The following is a 21953-nucleotide window of genomic DNA, read 5'->3' as shown; positions in this document are numbered from 1 at the left end:
CCTGTAATAGAGCATCTAAATGGAGCTTGCTGGCACGGAGTGAAAATATACAGGTCACTGCTGCACAAGGGCCAAACTGTCTAGTGATTGCAAAGGGGAGCTTTAAATAGTATACTAATGGACAGTTTCACTGTCTTTATGAGAGGTTTATAGCTCTAGTTTGCAGTTGTCCACTAATAGCACATCCTGCTGCTTTAGGGGTGGGCGTGGGCTGATGTCGTACTGTCTGTGGTGTAATTATTGTACGGGAGGCTTCAGTGAGACAGCAGCTGGGGCAGCACCACATCGAGAAGGGAAACTGTGGGAAACTGTGTGGGTTTTGACGCGCTTGCTATTTCGGTACAGCTTCATACGCTTCCTGACAGAAAAAAGGAAAGTGAAGTGAGTGACACAGCCCAGTAGTGAAGTTTTGTGTTACCGTGTCCTATTGAGCACCACTGCATCAATTTAAAATGAGAAGTTTTGCTTTTTATAGGACCCATGGGCAGTCATTGGCCCAAAGCACTGACTTGCCATTTTTAGAACCGTGGTAGGCCATCCTGGCTATACATGAAGTGTTGTAGAAGTCTGGAGACAGCCTAGGTTGAATGAGGCGCTGTTCATATAACAAGACACATCCACACATCACCTGGGTACTAAACAGGGAACAAGCTCACCTTTCTCCCCTAATCTCTAATTCAGTTCCTATTCGCTACTGAGCAGCAGCAGCAGCAGAGGTAGAAGTGGCTGCCTCTGAAGCAGCAACTCTGCGTCCAGTAGAGGTCTCTGAGGTAAAGCACTGGCAGATAGACTGAGGCTAATGCTGGGCTGGAGCTGCACTGCACTATACCTGACTAGAATACTAATGTCCACATCAATACAGTAGTCCCCCCAGACAGACAGCCACAGAGAGTGGTGACTCTCCTCAACTCTTCTCATGAAAAATAATATGAAAAATGCTTAGTGTGACAGCCCCAGCCCCCGACAGAACACTGCTGTGACCACAGTGGCACTACTGAGTTATTAATACCACTCAGACAGGAACTGTATACATTTGGTGGAATCCATGTGGGCCTGGTGCTAAGCGGGCTTGGTAGTGCATGGGAGGGAAGTAGCCGTGCCAATTCTTTCACTTATAGAAAAGCAGCTAAAGTAGAGTGTGGTGGCAGTCTGTGAATGCACATAGCCTAAGACCTTACATAGCCTAAGACCTTATTTTGTTCAGACGAGACAACCCAGGCTGTAAGCAAGATTTCAAATATCAAACCTGTCAAGATGACATTTGGACTAACATACAGACATGACATACTGATACACATAGCTATTCCAGATATACTTAAGGTACTTAAATCTGTACCAAATTATGCAGTAACTAAGTTGTAATAATAGATGAATAACATTTAGTTTAGTAACTACTATAAAAAAGACTCCTTGGTCTTCCATTAAGTATTTGTTTGATGTAACACAATGCTCTATCCTTCATGACTTGAGCACCTTGTGTTGTTGTGGTTTAGCTGGGCCTGGCCTGCCCGTAAGGTTCTATGACTGCAACCATAACAATCATGAAGCATTTCTAGTAATTCCATCATTCCCATGGGGACTGCAATACTGTAGGCACACAGAGCAGGAGAGGAAATAGAGGTGTTGGAGAGGTGTGGCTTGTCGACTCAACAAGTAGCCTAATACATCTACTATATGTAGCATCTTGAAACAGTGACCAAAATAAACTGAGCAATGCAGAATGTCTGTGAGAGCATGCCACCCTGTATCAAAACAATTTCCCCAAAATGATGTGATTCCCAAGGATGAGGGGTGTCATGTCAGTAAATGGATCGGTCATCAATCAGTTATGGAGCTATGCAACAACAAAAAGCAGGCCTTCAAATTTTGAAGTGTGAATGCTGACATTAATGTTTCCATTAACTCGTCGAAATTCTAAACCCAGTGATGGATATTATCAGTATCTGGACTTCATTTGGAGGCAGAAAGTTAAGAGCCATCAAATTACAAGGTGCACTTGATGGAGATGATACCTGACTTGAACAAATAATGTTCCAAATGAGTGCATTAACTATACAAACGCCTGCATGTTATTTTGTTCATTTTATTGGTATTTTTTTTAGGTTCACATAAACAAACCACATTTTTCTCCTTTAAAAAATAACGGATATTTTTATACACATAATGCATTTACTATGTACATCTTAATACATTAGGGTATTGTTCTTTTGCACAGCAAAAATATGACATTTATGTTTCTGATAACATATACGAGAAAACGATATTATACACATAATAAACGTAATACTCGACTGAATTTCACAACAGTGCAAAAACATAATTGTAGAAAAGCGTCCTGAAAGGAGAGTGAGGGACTTCTAATTTAACCCATTGCGACAAAAAGGAAACGTTCTTTCAAAATGGAATGTTAGGCTACATATTTCTGGACAATGTTGTGCAAGAAAAATTGCATTTCCACGCGGGAAATGGGTTGGGTAAACAAGTTCTAATACAAAGCATCTTATTAAAGTGTGAATCAGCGGTGCATCACTCTCCTGGTCCGCACGGTGACTTCGGGGTTCAGTCTCAGCATGCAGTCCTGCCCCTTTTCTGTAGGCTATCAATGTTCGCCAAAATATCATTCAATAACTATAACATAGGCTACCCCTCTATATCCTTTCAAGTCGGCGAGGGGATACAATACTACAGGCATAGGCTACACTCACAGCCGACAGCATAAAATAAACAGAAAATGAAATTGTTCTTATCCTAGTGGAGGGAATTTTGGCTCCAGGAAAACGTAGACTTCATGATATTTCCTGCATCTTCCCCTCCTCGAATCCGTTTGAGACAGAAATTGGCTCCTGGTTGCTTTCTATTGACGACTCGCTGCCCGTGCTCTCCCCAGAGAGGAGTCGTGTAACCCTAAGGTCCGCTTTTAGTGTTTGTACGTCGTTTCCTATGCTCATCTCTCCAAGGTCACTGATGATCTGGGACAGCTCCTGTTTACCATTGCCCACACAATCGTCATCCGTGTCTAAAATGTCCTCACACTCAAAGTGCATCGCTTTCTCCTCTTCCTCCTCTCCGATCAAGTCCTCTGTGATAGAGCCCAATTTGGGCGCGCTCCTGCTGCGCTCCACCGGCGGTTTGTAATAACACTGTCCGTTTAGAAGCTTCCGGAGGGGCACAAGGGGTATGGTTTGTTCCCCTATCAGCTGCTGTTGCTGGTGCCTTGCATCGTCCCTCCTTTTAAGTCTTTTAAATTCAGAAAGCGCTGTCGCCGAGGTCTGGTACAAAAGTAGTGCCATGGCCTTTGCCTTCTCCGGCTTGGACACCAGCACCGCATGGCACCGCAGCATCACTGCCTTGTGCTTCATCTCATGTCTGTATATCCAAGCGAAAATTTTGGGTAGCCTTGGGTCCGCAACGCAATAGGTTATCCGGTGCAATAAATACAAATGTCCCGGTCTCCTCGCCTTGTCGTCCACGTGCACCATTCGGATACCCTGCGAGCTGATGGTCAGTTTCATCTTCGTGCCATTTTTGCCCATTTCGCTCTTGCCCCAAATTTTGCTCACAGCCACGTCTGTACAGCCTTCTCCTTTCGACTGGATGGTGGTGGCATTACCCAGGTAGAGGACAGTGTAGGTGGGGTCCTCACTGGTAATTTTAACCTTTTTCCTTTTTGTCTTGAACATGCTTCCAACCCTGTTCAAAGCACTCTCCGGACAAGACTTGGCAAAGGAGGTCAGGGCAGAGTAGTTCAAACTCACGGCATAACCCTTCTGCTTCGACTGTTTATCTTCCTCAATCAAGTCGAACTTATTCTTCTTCCAAGGCAGCATTATATGGTCGTGTCACGTCCACAGCAATATAACGTACACTATAGCGAACGTTTTACTGCAACTAAATCGTATATTTTTACTGACCTTTATGATGTATTAGCGACTCCAATACAACAAACGTTCAAGTTATCCTGTACTTAATTTGTTCATCCTCTCAAGACTTCTCCATAACCACAATTGCGCTCTCCCATTCTATGGTCGCTGTCTGTCTGACAAAGGTTGGGTCTGCTGAGAATTGGATGGTCTACATTGGCTATATACTGGGTTGAACCATTACAGTGTCTCTGTAGGGGAACATAGAGGGAGGGATGGATGGAACCATTATGAGAGAGACCAAAGTCAAACAGCTCTACCTTGAGGATGCAATTGGCACTCAGGGTGCTCTTGCCGAGGTTCATTTACTGAAGTGAAATAAGAAGAATTTGGAAATAATAGGCTAATATACAAACTGATATAACCGCTTATATACATTGACCTGTAAATTCCAACAATACTTCCATTGCACATATACTCACTCAGAGCAGAACTGATAGATTTTTAAATCATTGGCAACTTTAATAAATAAATCACTAGTCACTTAAATAATTTACATTTTAGTCATTTAGCAGACACTCTTATCCAGAGCAACTTACAGTAGTGAATGCATACATTTCATACATCCTTTTTTTTCTGTGCTGGCCCCCGTGGGAATCGAACCCACAACCCTGGCGTTGCAAACACCATGCTCTACCAACTGAGCTACATATCTCGCATTACTCATCCCATATGTACATACTGTATTTTTATACCATCTATTGCATCTTGCCTATGGCGCTCAGTCATCGCTCATCCATAAATTTATATGTATATATTCTTATTCCATCCCTTTACTTAGATTTGTGTGTATTAGGTAGTTGTTGTGGAATTGTTGGATATTACTGCACTGTTGGAACTAGAAGCACAAGCATTTCGCTACACTCGCAATAACATCTGCTAACCATGCGTATGTGACCAATAAAATTTGATTCGATTTGATATAACGAGTCTGCATATAGTTAGTTTGAAAACAAAATTAAATACAAGATGGATAACAGTAGAACCTATAAATACCTATAGTTTCAGTATATCAAGCGAATAATACAAAGAAAAGCTGGTTTGCTGTCAATCTTTCCATGCATGGCAACGCACCAAAAATAAATGTCTTGCAAACCATCCTTCGGTTTATTCTGCCATCTATTGGCAAGAACGAGTTGCCTCCTTTACTAATAACATGCTTCCAAGCCTCTTAGTCTGTAGCCCAACCCACCATCAGATGGCACTATTATTCCTTTTACAAACGACTTAAAAGCAATAATAGTGCCATCTGGCGGCCGGTTGGGCTATTTAGTCTGTAACAAGCTTAAAATCCAATAATAACATTAATAATATTCATATTGTTAATAATAATAAGTAGGCTATGCATATAATTAGGCTATAGTATAATTTTCTCTTCATGAAACACCCCAAACATTCGATTTTTTTAAACAACCTGTAAAAATGGAAAACAGCTCGTTTTCGATTTCGGTTTCTGAATTTGAAAAACAAAAATTTGAAATCGATTTGTTTTGTCATTTATTGTGTCAAAATTGGACATGGAATAACGGAAAACAAATAACAACAAACTGTATTACATTTTCCGACTTGAATGTTAGTCTGCGTGAGTGTAACAGAAGAAAGAAAAAACTCCCCCACAGAGTACAGCCCATGTGCCGGCCGCATCAAATCCATTGTACTGAAACACTGTTTTCACCGTGCGAGAAAACTAGCCGTTCCGTTACGCACAGCATGCAGCTGCTCAAGAAGCATGACACTTGGCTCCCAGGAGCACCCAATGGCAATTACAAGTGTGGCCAATGTGTACATTGTGACAGTATGACCAATACTAAAGTTTTTTACCACCCAAGAACAGATAAAGAATACAAAATCCAAAGCTTCATTAATTGTAGCACCACAAATGTCATACACAGTACCAGTCAAAAGTTTGGACACACCTACTCATTCCAGGGTTTTTCTTTATTTTTACTATTTTCTACATTGTAGAATAATAGTGAAGACATCAAAACTATGAAATAAGACATATGGAATCATGTACAGTGGTTGCTCCACTAAAAGTTATATAATTATAAATATATTTAGTATTAAGTATTTAGAAATGTGTACAATTGTGTATCGACATTTAGATGATAGCACCTGTCACAAAAAGTTTATATTTTAGAACGTGTCCTTGGCGGAAATGTTATTTGGCTGAGTGTGTTTCCTTCAATGCGTATTTGAGTGTTGGACACATCTTTTGGAATGTACCACAAAACCAAAGTCAATACACAAATCATTACAGTAATTCATGATACAATTACACTTTACGCAACAAACATAAACACCGAATCTGGTTCAGTTACTTCCAGCGATGTATACACTAGAGATCAATCTTGATAGCTGAATAAATTACTAATAATATTAACTAAGTTGGTATGTTCCGTTTCACTTCCTCCTCATGCGACAACAATTCACTTCACATGGGGTCCTGCTTGCTGGGCTGTTCTACTCGCTATACCAACGTAATCTAATGAAATTGACAAAAAGTAATTTGTGGTAACAAGTAAGACTAAACCTAAAATGGGTAAGAAGAAGTCTGCCATGGGGCTCGGGAGATCGTTGATAAAGGAGAGACTCAACGCAGGCCGAGGCAACAAGAGGGGCGATACTTGGGTAACGTTCATTAACGCTACGTTATTTAACTATAGTTATTTAGCTAGCTAGCTTAACCTATAGCTAGACCTACCTCCAAGGGTTCTAGCCTGTTCTAACTTCTAGCTAGTTAGTTAGCAGAGTAAAGTAAAACATTTCGGGAAAACCAGGATTTGGTGAATACTGCTCTCCTGAAAATAATATTGTTTTAATGGTTGTCTGTCTTGTTAGCTAACTACCTTGCTGATGATTTAACGTGATATCACATTGCCAGCTCCACACCAGTGAACTGAACGATGGCTACGATTGGGGTCGTCTCAACCTGCAGTCAGTGACTGAGCAGAGTTCTATGGATGACTTCCTTGCAACTGCAGAAATGGCAGGGACTGAGTTTGTTGCAGGTAAATACTCCATTGCATTGACCCGACAAGTGATCTTTTAAACTGTCCTCTACCAGGGGTGTATTCATTCTGCCAATTATTTTGCAAAACGTTTCTTAAACGGACGCTAACGTAACGGGGAGGGACCTACCATAATTTGTCCCCAGTGGTATATTCATTATTTGGATTCAGTTGCAAAACGTTTGCAACGGAAACCCGTTTACTCTAAACGGAAAACATTTTGCAACGAAAACTAGTTTATTGGACAAAATCAGATAGGTCCTTCCCTGTTTCGTTCCATTTACTTCTGTTTGGTTCTTAGAGTTTTTGTAACAGACCAAATGTTTTGCAATGGAATCTGACTAATGAATACACACCAGTACCTGCCTCTTTGTACTGGATTGCCAGGATGCAACTGATGGATGAAATGTTTCCCCAGAAAAGCTCAACATCAAGTTTGTGCCAGCTGAAGCTCGGGCAGGATTACTGACAGCCGAGGAGATGGCAAAGTTGAAAACGCTGCACGAAAAGAACAAACAACTCCTCAGAATTCCACGAAGGTGCAGTAAGGGTCCTTGCTATCGGGGATCCTTGGGAAGTCCCAATTCCGACATTGTCCTATTGAAGTTGACATCTTAACCCTTACCTTAGGGTAAGGGTTAAGATTAGGGTTTAGGGTAGGGACGTCCCAAGGACTCCGGATAGTGCTAACGGTGCAGTAAGCACAGTGACTCCAAAGATATTACTTCCACATGTTATTTCATGTCCTATTTCTAGTTGTCTTAGTAGTAGGGATTGTGCTGATATTGTGTTGCCTCTGATGTTCCATTACTGTCTCTTCTTTGTCTTGTCATGTTGCAGGCCTCACTGGGATGAGAGCACCAGTCCAGAGGTCCTCCAGCAGACAGAGAGAGACAGCTTCTTGGAGTGGAGACGAGAACTGGCACTGTATGAAACCCACTACAATCACAACACTCCCCCCCCCTCCCCCATCAATTGAATAGGATCTCATTGTTTTGATGTTTATAGATTGTGTGCCTTTAGTAACATGGTTTTCTTTCAGCAGTGCCCTAAAGTTTACCAATTTTGTTTCATAGACTTGAAGAAGAGCAGAAAATGATTCTCACCCCTTTTGAAAGGAATTTGGATTTCTGGAGACAGCTCTGGCGAGTGATTGAGAGGAGGTAGGAATCAGAGCTGCTGTGTCTCAGGACTAATTGTGTCCTGTTTCAGCCTTTCAGTGCCTTGTATGATGATGGAAATGTGAATTTTCCTACGCAGTGACATCGTTGTTCAGATCGTTGATGCCAGAAACCCATTGCTGTTTCGTTGCCCTGACCTGGTAAGTACAGTGCCGAAGTGCGCAGCCAAACTAGCCCATTGATTTAATCCACCTTTCTAATTTAGTGTCCGTTCTCTACAGATCAGTCTGGCCAAAGGCTGTCATCAAATAATTGAGGCTCATTTTTCTTGGATGGGGGATGGCATTGCCAGGTGGGGGAATCCGCCAAACCAAACTGATAGGTGGGGAAACACTGTGGCATTTCACCCATTGACCTTCATGGTTCCTGTAGGAGTGCTATGTCAAGGAAGTGTCCCGGGACAAGGTGAACTTGCTGCTGGTGAACAAGGCTGACCTGCTTACCCGGGAGCAGCGGAGGATCTGGGCCAGATATTTCCAGAGAGAGGGCCTCCATGCTGTTTTCTGGTCTGCACTGGTGGAGAATGAGAGGCTGGAGGCAGAGGAGAAGGTGAGGAGGAGTCATTCACATTTTAATTGGAAGGGCTGGTCTTAGATGGCCTGGTTAAACCAGGCTGAATGCTATGCTCACCATTGTTTAACTTAGGTCTGGTATACTTTTTTGACTGATGAAAGACAAGTTGTTAGGCTTCTCCTCTTCAGACCTCAGTGATACCTTCCCTTGTTCATTCTCCAAAGGGAATGGAAGTGGAGGAGCAGGAAGATGAACAGAGCGACACAGAAAATGAAGACGAGGGAATGCCAGACAACGACAATGTGAGCCGAAGACAGGAGGTAGAGGATAACAGGGAGAAGGAGGAGGAAGATGAGGAGCAGCAGAGAGGGGAGCAGTTTGAAGACTGTGTAGCAGAGGGAGACTGGCAGACCTGCTCAGAGGCATCAGAGGGTGAGGAAGCAGACGACGAAGAGAGTATAGACGGCTCCACCCACAACTCCTCCTCCTTCCACAACTCCAGTCGCCTGCTGACCAAAGACGAGCTGCTGGCCATATTTAAGGCTGCTCACGATGGGCCAACGTTGAAAAAGGGCGAGCTCACAGTGGGGCTGGTGAGAACAGATACACACACTGGATATCAGTCGGCTTAAATATTAGGCCGTGTTTAAGCAATAAGGCACAAGGGGGTGTAGTATATGGCCAATATACCACGGCTAAGAGCTGTTCTTATGCACAACGCAACGTGGAGTGCATGGATACAGCCCTTACCCAAGGTGCCTTATTGCTATTATAAACTGGTTGCCAATGTAATTAGAACATTAATAAATGTTTTGTCATACATGTGGTATACTGTCTGATATACCACAGTTTTCAGCCAATCAGCATTCAGTGCTTGAACCACCCAGTTTATAATACACTTTATATTACTATAGGAAGTCATTTACGAAGTAGGAGATCAGGTCTTGTGTTTGGAGTGATCTCAATTCTTCTATCTGCTCTCTAAACAGGTGGGGTATCCCAATGTGGGAAAAAGTTCCACCATCAACACTATTCTGAGAAATAAGAAGGTGTCCGTCTCAGTCACGCCTGGGCACACCAAGCACTTTCAGGTAAAGCACTGCTCTCTGATGTAGCCTACTTGACCTCTAAAACTGTGTGCCTTAGTTACAATAACTTTTTCTTGTAGAGTCAAATAAAGAATTAAAGTATGTGTGTGTTCCAGACGCTGTACGTGGAGCCAGGTCTGTGTCTGTGTGACTGCCCCGGCCTGGTCATGCCCTCCTTTGTGGCCACTAAAGCTGAGATGATCTGCTGTGGGATCCTGCCCATCGACCAGATAAGAGACCACGTGCCTGCCATCTCCCTCATATCCTTCACTTACCAACCCTACAAACTGCTTTTGTTAACTTATGGGTGTACAAGTCATATTTATTGTCCCTATCAGTAGATACTGGAGTGAATTTTTTTTCTTCTAAAATCCATTTTAATTCTGTTTTTTTCAGTAGGACCAAAGTGGAGCTGCATACTATGTTATAATTTCACATTACAAACATACAGCTAAATTCAGAGGCCTAATCGTTTCACTCGGGTAAAGGATTTTTCAGATGTTTGATTGGGTGTTTAGTATGGTTAAGGCCTTAACAGACTGCTCACGTGTGTCAGACTATTCCTCGGGATGTGCTAGAGGGCACCTATGGCATAAACATCATCCGCCCGCGAGAGGACGAGGACCCCGACCGCATACCCAACTATGAGGAGCTACTGATGGCCTACGGATGTGAGAACATAAACCCTGTCCTTATATAGTAGTGTAGAACAATAGACACAGCACAACATAAGCCATATGATAGTGATGGAGTCAGAGCAAGCTGTTGACACTGTCCTGTTCTCTGTCAGACATGAGGGGCTTCATGACAACACACGGACAGCCTGACCAGTCGAGATCAGCCCGCTACGTCCTCAAGGACTACGTTGTTGTAAGTTAACCCTCCTCCTTCCGCCACCATCCTCTTGATGTAAAAGTATGGTTTATTAGGCAGAGTAGTCTAAATATTGTTTAGTCTGTATACCTACACTGAACAAAAATATAATTTCTCAAGAATGTTGTGCACAAATTTGTTTACATCCCTGTTAGTGAGCATTGTATCCTTGGTAAAAAATCCATCCACCTGACAGGTACAGCATATCAAGAAGCTGATTAAACAGCATGATCATTACACAGGTGTACCATGTGCTGGGGACAATAAAAGGCCACTGTAAAATGCGCAGTTTTGTCACATAACACAATGCCACAGATGTCGAGTGTGCAATTTGCATGCTGACTACAGGAATGTCCACCAGAGCTGTTGCCAGATAATAGAAAGTTAATTTCTCTACCATAAGCTGCCTCCAATGTCATTTTAGAGAATTTGGCAGTACGTCCAACCCGCCTCACATCAGGCCAAATGTAACCATGCCAGCCCAGGATCTCCACATCCAGCTTCTTCACATTTGGGATTGTGGGGGGCTGACTACCAAGTGCATGGGCCTATGCCCTCCCAGGCCCACCCCTGGCTGCACCCCTGCCCAGTCATGTGAAATCTGTAGATTAGGGCCTAATAAATGTATTTCAATTGACTGATTTCCTTATATGAACTGTAACTCAGCAAAGTCTTTGAAATTGTTGCATGTTGCGTTTATATTTTTGTTCAATAGAAATTCAGTAGTAGTAATGGCAGAGGAAGCACCACTAACAGGCTCTTTCTGACCGTCCCCAGGGGAAACTGCTTTACTGCCATCCTCCTCCCCACATCAGTGCAGCAGACTTCCAGCCCCAGCACAGCAAGTTCCAGTCCGGAGATGCAGACGGTAAAGACTCGAAGACAGGCCACAAACAGAGCAAAGTCAAGAGACATGAGAATCTGGTGGACAAGAACTTCTTCCATCAGGTACAATAGAAGGCAACTCCACAGAAATTACATTCAAATGACACTGGCAGAGATTGATGCCAGTCTAGGCACATTACCTCACAGCCATTGGTTGGAACGAAATGGGAGAATTCCTATACTAACCACATTGTTGTGCATTTTGTTTCCAGGAGAATGTTCGAGCACTCAACAAGGGGGTCCAGTCTTATATGGGCTACAAGCTAGGCAGCATAGGCCAGCGTGAACAGATAGGTCAAGGTCAACTTGGCACGGAACAGCCTGTGGTCAAACCCTGGAAGAAGCATGGCAATAGAAACAAGAAAGAGAAAGTGCGCCGACTCACCAAGCACCTGGATGCCTGAAGAACATCTATAAACTGTTAGAAATTGCTGATAGTTTAAAGTGGAATGGAGTGTTAACCCACAAAGGACTTTTCAATACAATTCCACAGGAATTGGTGCTTTTGTTGTACGTAGATACTGGCCAACAGTAACCTCCATTGCATTTTGCAATATTGAGAACCAGGGATTTTTTTATTTAATGTTTATTTAACTAGGCAAGTCAGTTAAGAACAAATTCTTATTTACAATGACGGCCTAGGAACAGTGGGTTAACTGCCTTGTTCAGGGGCATAACAACAGACTTTTACCTTGTCAGCTCGGGGATTTGATCTAGCAACCTTTCGTTTACTGGCCCAATGCTCTAACCACTAGGCTACCTGTCACTCAAGGTTGCCTTTTGATATAAAAACATTCTGAATTATCATGCATTGCAGTGACGATACATTCCACCATTTGATTATGATTGAGTTGTGCAACAAATCTCAAAGTTATGAGTGTAGCAACAAGAGCAGAGTAGGGGGTCAACTAAATTCCAGGAATTTCAGAAATGTCATCAAATTGAGCCTTACTCTGAACCAGAGAGAAGTAATTGCTAAGGAGATCAATCAATCAAGATTTATTTGGTTATGTGTTTGTTACATATACAGAAAGTTCAGACTTGTACTTTACAGAGATAATGAACTACAGGTAACTGCCGAAATAAAGGAAACAACAAAGTGTCTTAATAGGGAGTGGGGCCACCACGAGCAAGAACAGCTTCAATGCATTTTGGCATAGATTTTACAAGTGTCTGAAACTATTGGAAGGATGCTACACCATTCTTCCACAAGAAATTACATTATGTGGTGTTTGTTGATGGTGGTAGAAAATGCTGCTCCAGAATCTCCCATAAGTGTTCAATTGGGTTGAGATCTGGTCATCAAACCATTCAGTGACCACTCGAGTCCTCTCTCATGTGTATGGGGGCATTGTCACCCTATGGGGCCATGGTAGCCAAAATAATAAATAGCCTGCCCAGCAGTTCTATACTTTACTTTAAGCATGATGGGATGTTAATTGCTTAATTAACTCAGGAACCACACCTGTGTGGAAGCACCTGCTTTCAATATACTTTGTGTCCATTTACTCAGGTGTTTCCATTATTTTGGCAGTAGTTGGATTCCCTAAGATTTAGAACCAACTGCTACTCTGCGATAAATGTCTGAAGCAATAACAATTGAGTAATATCCCTGATTAAATAATTATATATTTCAGATGGTTTTCAAACGTTACTTTGAGGTGTTTCTGGCTCTCTCATATGAGTGTTTCTAATATTTGCCCTGATTATGTGCCCAATGTACCCTCAAACTGCCACCAGAGGCTTCAATGAGCTAGGCCTACTTGAAGCTGACCTACATTTTCTCTCAGAAATTCCCTTGATCTTTCAGTGTAGGGCTACAGCAGAACTTAGGAAAGGTATTATTTGGTTTGTTGCACATGACTGGTGCGCTAAATCAGGGCATTATGTCCAAAGAAAAGTACATAAAATGGGCCTAATAAATTATTTAAAATGTGACTATCATTAATAAAAATTTAATTGGCCCAGCTCGAGCGTTGTTTATTTATAACTCAAATTTGGTCAAATAAAATAACAACTGAGTAAGGGCATCACCATGCCCTGGCAAAATAATGTAAATCTCGCTGTCATTCTCTAATCTACAGGGAAATGTATACACATTTGAATAACCAGGCAGCGCTTTTATGAAGTAAATTTGCATACTATTGGGGCACAATTTCCCACACCTTTTTCATAGGTCCGTGTTATCCGTGATTATCGGGATGACACTACCCCCATTTAAGGTGAAATTTGAAATGGTTAGGTAAGGGTTTAGGGATAAATAAAATAAATAGGGTAGGGACGTCCCAAGAACCCCGAATAGCACTGACAAGATTACATACCTGTGCTGTGCACCACTGACGCAGCTCCATCCCACTGGGCGTATTTGCCAATGCTATTCCAAATATTTTCTTTAAGACAATTTTGGCACAGTTTAGCGACATTGGAGGGGACGCATAGTGTCACAAATGAACAGAGCAGAAAGCCTTTGGTTTGATGTCTTGGTAGTGCCCGACATATAAACCTGTTTTTCAAACCGACAAAGTTTGCATCCCGATCTGACTCATCTGTTTGGCGGTGCTTTTTATAATAGCATGTTTTATGTGAGTAGGCCTGTGGGTAATTACGCATTTAAACATGGAGGAATTGCATGTCTAGTGATTTACTTGGACTGCAATAACTGCCTGTACTCATTTCGTGTGCCGGTAATGTTTATATTTAAGTGTTGCCAGAAGATTACGACCGTACCATTACGATTGTTTACACTGAGCTGCACTGTGGTCGGAATGCAATCATGGTTACATTAACGCTTCGAATACACCGACTGTGTCATGGCATCACTGCTGCATAACATTTTGCGCAGCTAGGCAACTGATGCAGATGTCTTTTGCAGATGGTCGCATGCGGTTGGACACATGGAGGAGAGAATAATTTTCGCAGTATCCTCAAAACCGTGTCTTTTTGACACAACTACTGATAGCTACAGGGACATAAACACAAAAAATGCTGCTTGGAGACAAGTGTCCACGATAGTAGGATTGCCAGGTCAGTTTAGTAGTGAGCATGTGCTAGATGTGGCTAGTTAGCTAGCTAACCTAGCTTGCTAACCTAGCCAACGAGGTGTGTGTGTGTGAAAGAAATAGTCAACTCAATTATGCTAACGTTAGTTACTACCCCTGATAACTTTACCAAATAATCATGTTTGAAAGAGTGAGTGTGTATGTCAGATAAATAGTAATAGAAATGGTAGATACTACTGTACCCCTGATAATTTGGTCAGATAATCGTGTGTCTGTGTGTACAGTAGGTGACATGTCCATGATAGCTATCTAATGACTATAGTTATGCTAGGTAATGATTTGGCTTATCATGTTCATGTCTATGTAGGAGGAAGTGGAGAGGACTCAGGGACAGGTATCAGAGAGAGAGAAGGGCAGAGAAAGAGAAGAAGAGGTCTGGGTCAGCAGCTTCAGGCCAGCAGCCTTTGCGCTTCTGACACATTCTTTATTTTCTGGATCCATTTATTGTGCCTATGGCAACGAGTGGCAATTTTACAGCCAGACCCTCTACTACGTCATCCACAAGTGTTGTCGCCACCGGTGCATCAAGACCCTCAACGTCATCTACAAGTGTGACCATCGCCTCCACCGGTGCAGCGAGACCCTCAACGTCATCTACAAGTGTGACCATCGCCTCCACCGGTGCAGTGAGACCCTCTTACAACGTCTACATCATCAAGTATGACCACCACCGATGCAGCTATGGAAGATGATGAAATGGAGGAAGCACCTCTGGATCTAGGACCACCTGAGATTATTATGAACCTCACGGAAGTGACCACTGAGGACCTCGTTGAACAGGATGTGGCCGTGGAGAGAAACGAAGAGGAACAACGTCACACCAGGTGTCATCGGAGGTACCAGCCCCCATATTCTCAACTCATTTCAGCAGAGGCCCCTCCAAGCCGTTGAGGGATGCAGCCCAACCTGATGCTCACAGGAAGGAGGATGCCATGAGCCTGGTGCCAACACTGAAGAGGCTGCCTCAGCAAAGAAAAGCAGCAGTCAAGGATAAAATGTATCAGCTGCTTTTCGAAGCCGAGTTCAATGGTACGTTTTTTTTTTTTCTCCACATCACAGGTAGTGTCATAAGTGTTGCGACAGTGAAGTAAAGTCGGTCATTTTTACAGTATAGTCATGTAGGCTAATTGGTATTTCAGATCAAAGTATTAATATGAGGCAAATGTATAGCCGTTGTTTCTGGGTTAGAAAATATCCTAAAACAACAGTTTGCTGTCTAAATATTTGCCTGTCATATTCATCTTTTGATCTGAAATACAAATTCCATGAGTAAACAGCAAGTATTACCAACTTTACCACACTGTTCCAATATTTATGCCACTAACTACACTGTACAAGCAGTATTTAGTTAATATAACACCATAAAGGTGAGATTTATGTTATGTTAAGCTTGTATGTGGTCCCGTGTGGCTCAGTTGGTAGAGCATGGTGTTTGCAACGCCAGGGTTGTGGGTTCGATTCCCACAGGGGACCAGTACGGGGGGGGAAAAAATATTTTTTTTTTTTAATGAAATGTATGCATTCACTACTGTAAGTCGCTCTGGATAAGAGCGTCTGCTAAATGACTAAAATGTAAAATGTATGTGTTGTTTTTCTCTTCCCTTTCAGAAATGGAGTCAATTTAGCCGATCAGCTCACAGGAAGAGGAGAGGAGTTGTCTGGTTGTTGTTTTGACCTCCCTAATTGTACCTTTCTTTTCACACACGTCAGTTCCGTTTAAATTCAGTCAATTCATAAAGTAATTTGTTTATAAAGTCTTAGGATAGCATTCATTATTAGTGTTACATAGATTTCTGAATTGACAGAATTGAAACTCATACTGGAGAATTCACAGATGCTCTTGTTGGTCTCTTACGAGACTAAAGGTGAATATATTTCTTTCATTTAAAACCACTTGAAAACCAGGCCATTTGTTTGTTTAGCTGTGTTATGGCTACACATTATTTTCTTTTTTTCAGAGACAGAGACACACACACACACACGTCTTCTCCACTCCTCTCAGTACCTCAGATCTCCAGTGCCCTGCCCTCTCGCTCTTTATGGCCATGTCTGAAGTTCCCCTGCTACGTCTAGGCTTTATGAGTAGTCCCTGTATCTGTCTGCAGTTCCCCTACTACGTCTAGGCTTTATGAGTAGAGTCCCTGTATCTGTCTGCAGTTCCCCTACTACGTCTAGGCATTATGAGTAGTCCCTGTATCTGTCTGAAGTTCCCCTACTACGTCTAGGCTTTATGAGTAGTCCCTGTATCTGTCTGCAGTTCCCCTACTACGTCTAGGCTTTATGAGTAGTCCCTGTATCTGTCTGAAGTTCCCCTACTACGTCTAGGCTTTATGAGTAGAGTCCCTGTATCTGTCTGAAGTTCCCCTACTACGTCAGGCTTTATGAGTAATCCCTGTATCTGTCTGAAGTTCCCCTACTACGTCTAGGCTTTATGAGTAGTCCCTGTATCTGTCTGCAGTTCCCCTACTACGTCTAGGCTTTATGAGTAGTCCCTGTATCTGTCTGAAGTTCCCCTACTACGTCTAGGCTTTATGAGTAGTCCCTGTATCTGTCTGCAGTTCCCCTACTACGTCTAGGCTTTATGAGTAGAGTCCCTGTATCTGTCTGCAGTTCCCCTACTACGTCTAGGCTTTATGAGTAGACCCTGTATCTGTCTGCAGTTCCCCTACTACGTCTAGGCTTTATGAGTAGTCCCTGTATCTGTCTGCAGTTCCCCTGCTACGTCTAGGCTTTATGAGTAGTCCCTGTATCTGTCTGCAGTTTCCCTACTACGTCTAGGCTTTATGAGTAGTCCCTGTATCTGTCTGAAGTTCCCCTACTACGTCTAGGCTTTATGAGTAGTCCCTGTATCTGTCTGCAGTTCCCCTACTACGTCTAGGCTTTATGAGTAGTCCCTGTATCTGTCTGAAGTTCCCCTACTACGTCTAGGCTTTATGAGTAGTCCCTGTATCTGTCTGCAGTTCCCCTACTACGTCTAGGCTTTATGAGTAGTCCCTGTATCTGTCTGAAGTTCCCCTACTACGTCTAGGCTTTATGAGTAGTCCCTCTATCTGTCTGCAGTTCCCCTACTACGTCTAGGCTTTATGAGTAGTCCCTGTATCTGTCTGAAGTTCCCCTACTACGTCTAGGCTTTATGAGTAGTCCGAAGAAGGAGAGGGACCGACTTCGGCGGAAGTCGTGACACCATGGGACTTCACCTGCTGGCGATGTGAAGTAGGTGGTCAGCTTCTCCCTCACCTGGAGTGCCTGTCTGGGGGTGTTGTTGGCACCTTCCCTGGTGACATCAGGTAGATGACCATTTGGCGTGCTCATCTCCATCCTGAGCGGCTCCTGGAATGACCTCCGCAGGTAGTTGTAGAGAACACATGTGGCCTTCACGCAGGCATCGACATTTGAGGGGCTGAGACCAAGCACACTCCGATACATTCTCCACCGGGCTGCCAGAATCCCAAAGGCGCATTCAACAACTAACCTTGCCCTGGACAGTCGTTTGTTAAAGATCCTTACAGGCTTTGGCAATGGCAGCTGGCGTGCAGCGTAGGGCCTCATGAGGTTGGGTCTCAAAGGGAAGGCCTCGTCGCCGACGAAAACGTGGGGAACAGGTTCCAGGTCTTCAGCCCCAGGGAGTGATGCAGGTGGGAACAGGTCCCAGGTCTTCAGCCCCAGGGAGTCATGCAGGTGGGAACAGGTCCCAGGTCTTCAGCCCCAGGGAGTGATGCAGGTGGGAACAGGTCCCAGGTCTTCAGCCCCAGGGAGTCATGCAGGTGGGAACAGGTCCCAGGTCTTCAGCCCCAGGGAGTCATGCAGGTGGGAACAGGTCCCAGGTCTTCAGCCCCAGGGAGTCATGCAGGTGGGAACAGGTCCCAGGTCTTCAGCCCCAGGGAGTGATGCAGGTGGGAACAGGTCCCAGGTCTTCAGCCCCAGGGAGTGATGCAGGTGGGAACAGGTCCCAGGTCTTCAGCCCAAGGGAGTGATGCAGGTGGTGGAATCTCCAGGGTGCCATCCTGAAGTGCCTGGCCGAAGGCAAAGTCCCGGAGGGTCCCACCATCACTTCCCTTGCCGTAAGCACCAACATCGACAACACGGAAATAGTAGATGGCATCTACTACAGCCAAGAGTACAACTGAGTATGTACCCTTGTAGTTGTAGAATTGCGAACCTGAGCAAGGTGGAGCCTGGATTACAACATGTTTTCCGTCAATGGAGCCAAGACAGTTGGGGAAATTCCACCTCTCCAGGAACTCAGCAGCGATGGCCCTCCAGTCTTCCTCCTTGGGGACAGGCATGTATTCACCAACCAGACAGTCCCAAATGGCTTGTGCCACAGAGGGGACAATGCCTGCCACCGTGGACCGTCCAACTCGGAAGTTGAATCCAATGGTCCTGTAGGAGTCCCCTGTCGCCAAGAATCTAAAATATAATTCCAAATAATTATCAATATTGTGTGTAACTTGAATTCCACCCACATATTATATCTACTCATATAGCTACCTCATTACTGTTTATTATGCTCTACTAATTATATTGTAATACTCATCAACCATCATTAATAATGCCTTGAAACAGTACAATTCAGTCTATGACTATATCAATAAACTGTAGCCCAGGCCAACTCTACTCTTAGAAAGAACTCTACTTAAAAGGGTTCTCCGGCTGTCCCCATAGGAGAACCCTTTTTGGTTCCAGGTTGTACCCTTTTTGGTTCCAGGTAGAACCCTTTTGGTTCCAAGTAGAACCCTATTGGGTTCCATGTATACCATTTTCCCCAAAGGGTTATACCTGGAACCAAAAAGGGTTATCCTATGTGGAAAGCAGAAGGACACTTTTGGAACCTTTTTCTCTAAGAGTGTATGTGAGTCCAATAAGAATGTCATGAATGACTGTAACTGTCTTGAACAACAATGGGTCCTGGAGAAGACTAGCCTACCTTCATCAGGGCAGAAGGCACCTCAAATTTATTTTCATTTGGTAACATTGCATAATTAAAAAAGGATTATAAACCAACTTTGGGAAAAGTTATAGTCATAATGAACATTCTGTAAAAGTACATCTGATGTCTAATAGGGACTATTAACTAGAGAGCCCTTTAGCTAGCTAGTTGTAGCCACGGCAGCAATTTTGGAATGGCAGTGTCAGCCAATCAGCTCCTTTGTTGTTCAAAGCTATGTGCCATTCTATTATTTAGCATGAGGTCGAAAAGGAGTTTTCCAGGAAAACTAGAAGTATTTAAATACTGATGGAGCAGTGTAGATAAAGGTACAATTTGGAGTACAGTAGCCAACCGAGTCTCTAGCTATGTATGATATGTACAAATAAGCACAATGTTTTTATGTACTAATAGCACAAACTCAATAGCATCGAACTCAATAACACCCAGTGGCATATTCCATCCCTGCCTTGAGACATGTTTTCTAACCCATATCTCACGCTGGTGTAACAGGGTTGAAATAGACATCCTTGGTTGTATGAATTTTGCCATAATTAAGCAGCCAGGTCATGTAGTTGTGGAGCCACCTGCTGTATTATTTGTGTAACTGTATCTGTGCATATATGTGCGCATGATCACCCAAGATCCAGCAAAAGAGTTGTTATTAAACTTTGGAGGTATGTATCGTGATCGATGCTGCACCCGGTGTTTTCACTTTTAAAATGATATCTGTGTGCTAGGCTGAAAATGATATTGTTTTATAATCACTATCGATGTTGACATGTTATGTGATAGAGTGACAGAGTTGTGTCCTGTATTGCAATTTTATGGACATTTACAAAGTTAGCATGCTGTACGCTATAGGCTAGCTAGCATCCGTCCTGTACTTTCCTTGCTAATGAGGTTTGTCACCTTGTGAAGTATAGATGTATTTTTATTTAATGTCACTCAGATTTTGACTGATTTGCAGTTGCTCTGAAGTTTACACAGTGTGTGTGTGTGTGTGTGTGTGTCTGCAGGTATGCGCTCCCAAACTGTTATGGAACAATGTTCTGTTGCTCTACACGTGCTGTGTTATGGCCATCATATAGAGTCATTATATATCTGTAGTCATGTTGTTATAGATGTAATGATGGATATTGTAAATATGCATTTAGCAAAGTTTGTGTGTGTCTGCATAATAAACTTTGAAGGAGAACAGCACTGTCCTTTGTCATTCAAGCAAATGAGAACCGTTACACTGGCTCCACAGTGTCTTATTGTAACCATGATTGCGTTCTGACCCCAGTGCAGCTCGTAGAGTTAGTATCTTCTAGCAAATGTAGGTGCAGGAGCTCCATAATATTTTTTAACTAATATTCAATAAGAGGTGCAGGAGCTTAAGCAGAACAACATTTGAGGTGCCGGTATTCAGCTCCAGTGATTCAGCTCCCAAGTCAAGCACTGTCTTCCCTGTGGCTCAGTTGGTAGAGTATGGTGTGTGTAACGCCAGCATGGTGTGTGCAACGCCAGCGTTGTGGGTTCGATTCCCACGGGGGGCCAGTACAAAAGATATATATTTATATATATATAATGCATGAAATTTATGCATTCACTACTGTAAGTCGCTCTGGATAAGAGCATCTGCTAAATTACTAAAATGTAAATGCCATGTTCAGGCTACCTATAGTTGTTTTACTTTTACTTAACTTTTATTGGCAACACTTATTCTCGGCTGGTATGTCGGAGATGCAGAGTGTTGGGCAGGAATTCAGGCGAGGAGGCAGCCTGTACTCTCTGTTTCCTTGGCCATTTGTGCAGCACTGTTGGGGCCTTTCTCTCCAGTCAGCTGGCTCTTCTGGTGACAAGACAACAATCTATGATGTACACAAATATATATATGCAACAATTTCAAATTTTTTGCTGAGTTACAGTTCATATAAGGAAATCAGTCAATTGAAATAAATTCATTAGGTCCTAATCTATAGATTTCACATGACTGGGAATACAGATATGTATCTGTTTTTCACAGATGCCTTCAAAACAGGCAATGGCGTGGATTAGAAAACCAGTCAGTTTCTGGTGTGACCACCATTTGCCTCATGCAGCATGACGCATCTCCTTCGCATAGAGTTGATCAAGCTGTTGATTGTGGCCTGTGGAATGTTGTCCCACTCCTCTTCAATGGCTGTGCGAAGTTGCTGGATATGGGCGGGAACTGGACCACGCTGTCGTACACGTCAGTCCAGAGAATCCCAAACATGCTCAATGTGTGACATGTCTGGTGAGTATGCAGGCCATGGAAGAACTGGGACATTTTCAGCTTCCAGGAATTGTGTACAGATCCTTGCGATATGGGGCCGTGCATTATCATGCTGAAACATGAGGTGATGGCGACGGATGAATGGCCTCAAGATCAATGGGCCCCAAGATCTTGTCAGTATCTCTGTGCATTCAAATTGCCATAGATAAGATGCAGTTCTGTTCATTACCTTAACCCCACCGCCACCATGAGGC

General features: G+C 43.2%; 2 protein-coding genes and 2 long non-coding RNA genes across 4 annotated transcripts; 3 read left to right on the top strand and 1 right to left on the bottom strand.

Moving 5' to 3' along the window:
• Positions 1-2067: 2067 nt before the first annotated feature.
• Positions 2068-4069, bottom strand: LOC115151717 (protein FAM43A). The gene has a single exon (XM_029695885.1). The coding sequence runs from the start codon at positions 3825-3827 to the stop codon at positions 2787-2789; it is 1041 nt and encodes a 346-aa protein (XP_029551745.1). The 5' UTR covers positions 3828-4069; the 3' UTR covers positions 2068-2786.
• A 2269-nt stretch (positions 4070-6338) lies between these two features.
• On the top strand, positions 6339-13520 carry LOC115151714 (large subunit GTPase 1 homolog). The gene is made up of 14 exons (XM_029695884.1): positions 6339-6551; positions 6805-6931; positions 7350-7470; positions 7772-7858; positions 8008-8094; positions 8192-8252; positions 8485-8661; positions 8850-9218; positions 9615-9716; positions 9830-9973; positions 10261-10384; positions 10504-10583; positions 11364-11534; positions 11684-13520. The coding sequence occupies exons 1-14, from the start codon at positions 6459-6461 to the stop codon at positions 11873-11875; spliced, it is 1935 nt and encodes a 644-aa protein (XP_029551744.1). The 5' UTR covers positions 6339-6458; the 3' UTR covers positions 11876-13520.
• A 556-nt stretch (positions 13521-14076) lies between these two features.
• LOC115151716 (uncharacterized) lies at positions 14077-16287 on the top strand. Its single transcript, XR_003867345.1, has 2 exons — positions 14077-15559; positions 16139-16287. It is a non-coding gene; the product is annotated as an uncharacterized LOC115151716 (long non-coding RNA).
• Positions 16288-17638: 1351 nt separating this feature from the next.
• LOC115151713 (uncharacterized) lies at positions 17639-20655 on the top strand. Its single transcript, XR_003867344.1, has 2 exons — positions 17639-18165; positions 18209-20655. It is a non-coding gene; the product is annotated as an uncharacterized LOC115151713 (long non-coding RNA).
• The last annotated feature ends 1298 nt before the right edge of the window (positions 20656-21953 follow it).

This window comes from Salmo trutta, chromosome 17 (assembly GCF_901001165.1).
Source record: "Salmo trutta chromosome 17, fSalTru1.1, whole genome shotgun sequence".
NCBI classification, from domain to species: domain Eukaryota; kingdom Metazoa; phylum Chordata; class Actinopteri; order Salmoniformes; family Salmonidae; genus Salmo; species Salmo trutta.
The sequence above is the reverse complement of the archived record's forward strand: the minus strand, read 5'-3'. Positions and strand labels throughout refer to the sequence as shown.

Bases quoted from the DNA above. Each gene is read 5' to 3' on its own strand.
- LOC115151717 (XM_029695885.1), bottom strand. From the start codon at position 3,827: ATGCTGCCTTGGAAGAAGAATAAGTTCGACTTGATTGAGGAAGATAAA.
- LOC115151714 (XM_029695884.1), top strand. From the start codon at position 6,459: ATGGGTAAGAAGAAGTCTGCCATGGGGCTCGGGAGATCGTTGATAAAG. The intron at 8,095-8,191 runs GTAGGAATCAGA...TTTCCTACGCAG, and splicing joins TGGCGAGTGATTGAGAGGAG to TGACATCGTTGTTCAGATCG. The intron at 11,535-11,683 runs GTACAATAGAAG...TTTTGTTTCCAG, and splicing joins ACAAGAACTTCTTCCATCAG to GAGAATGTTCGAGCACTCAA.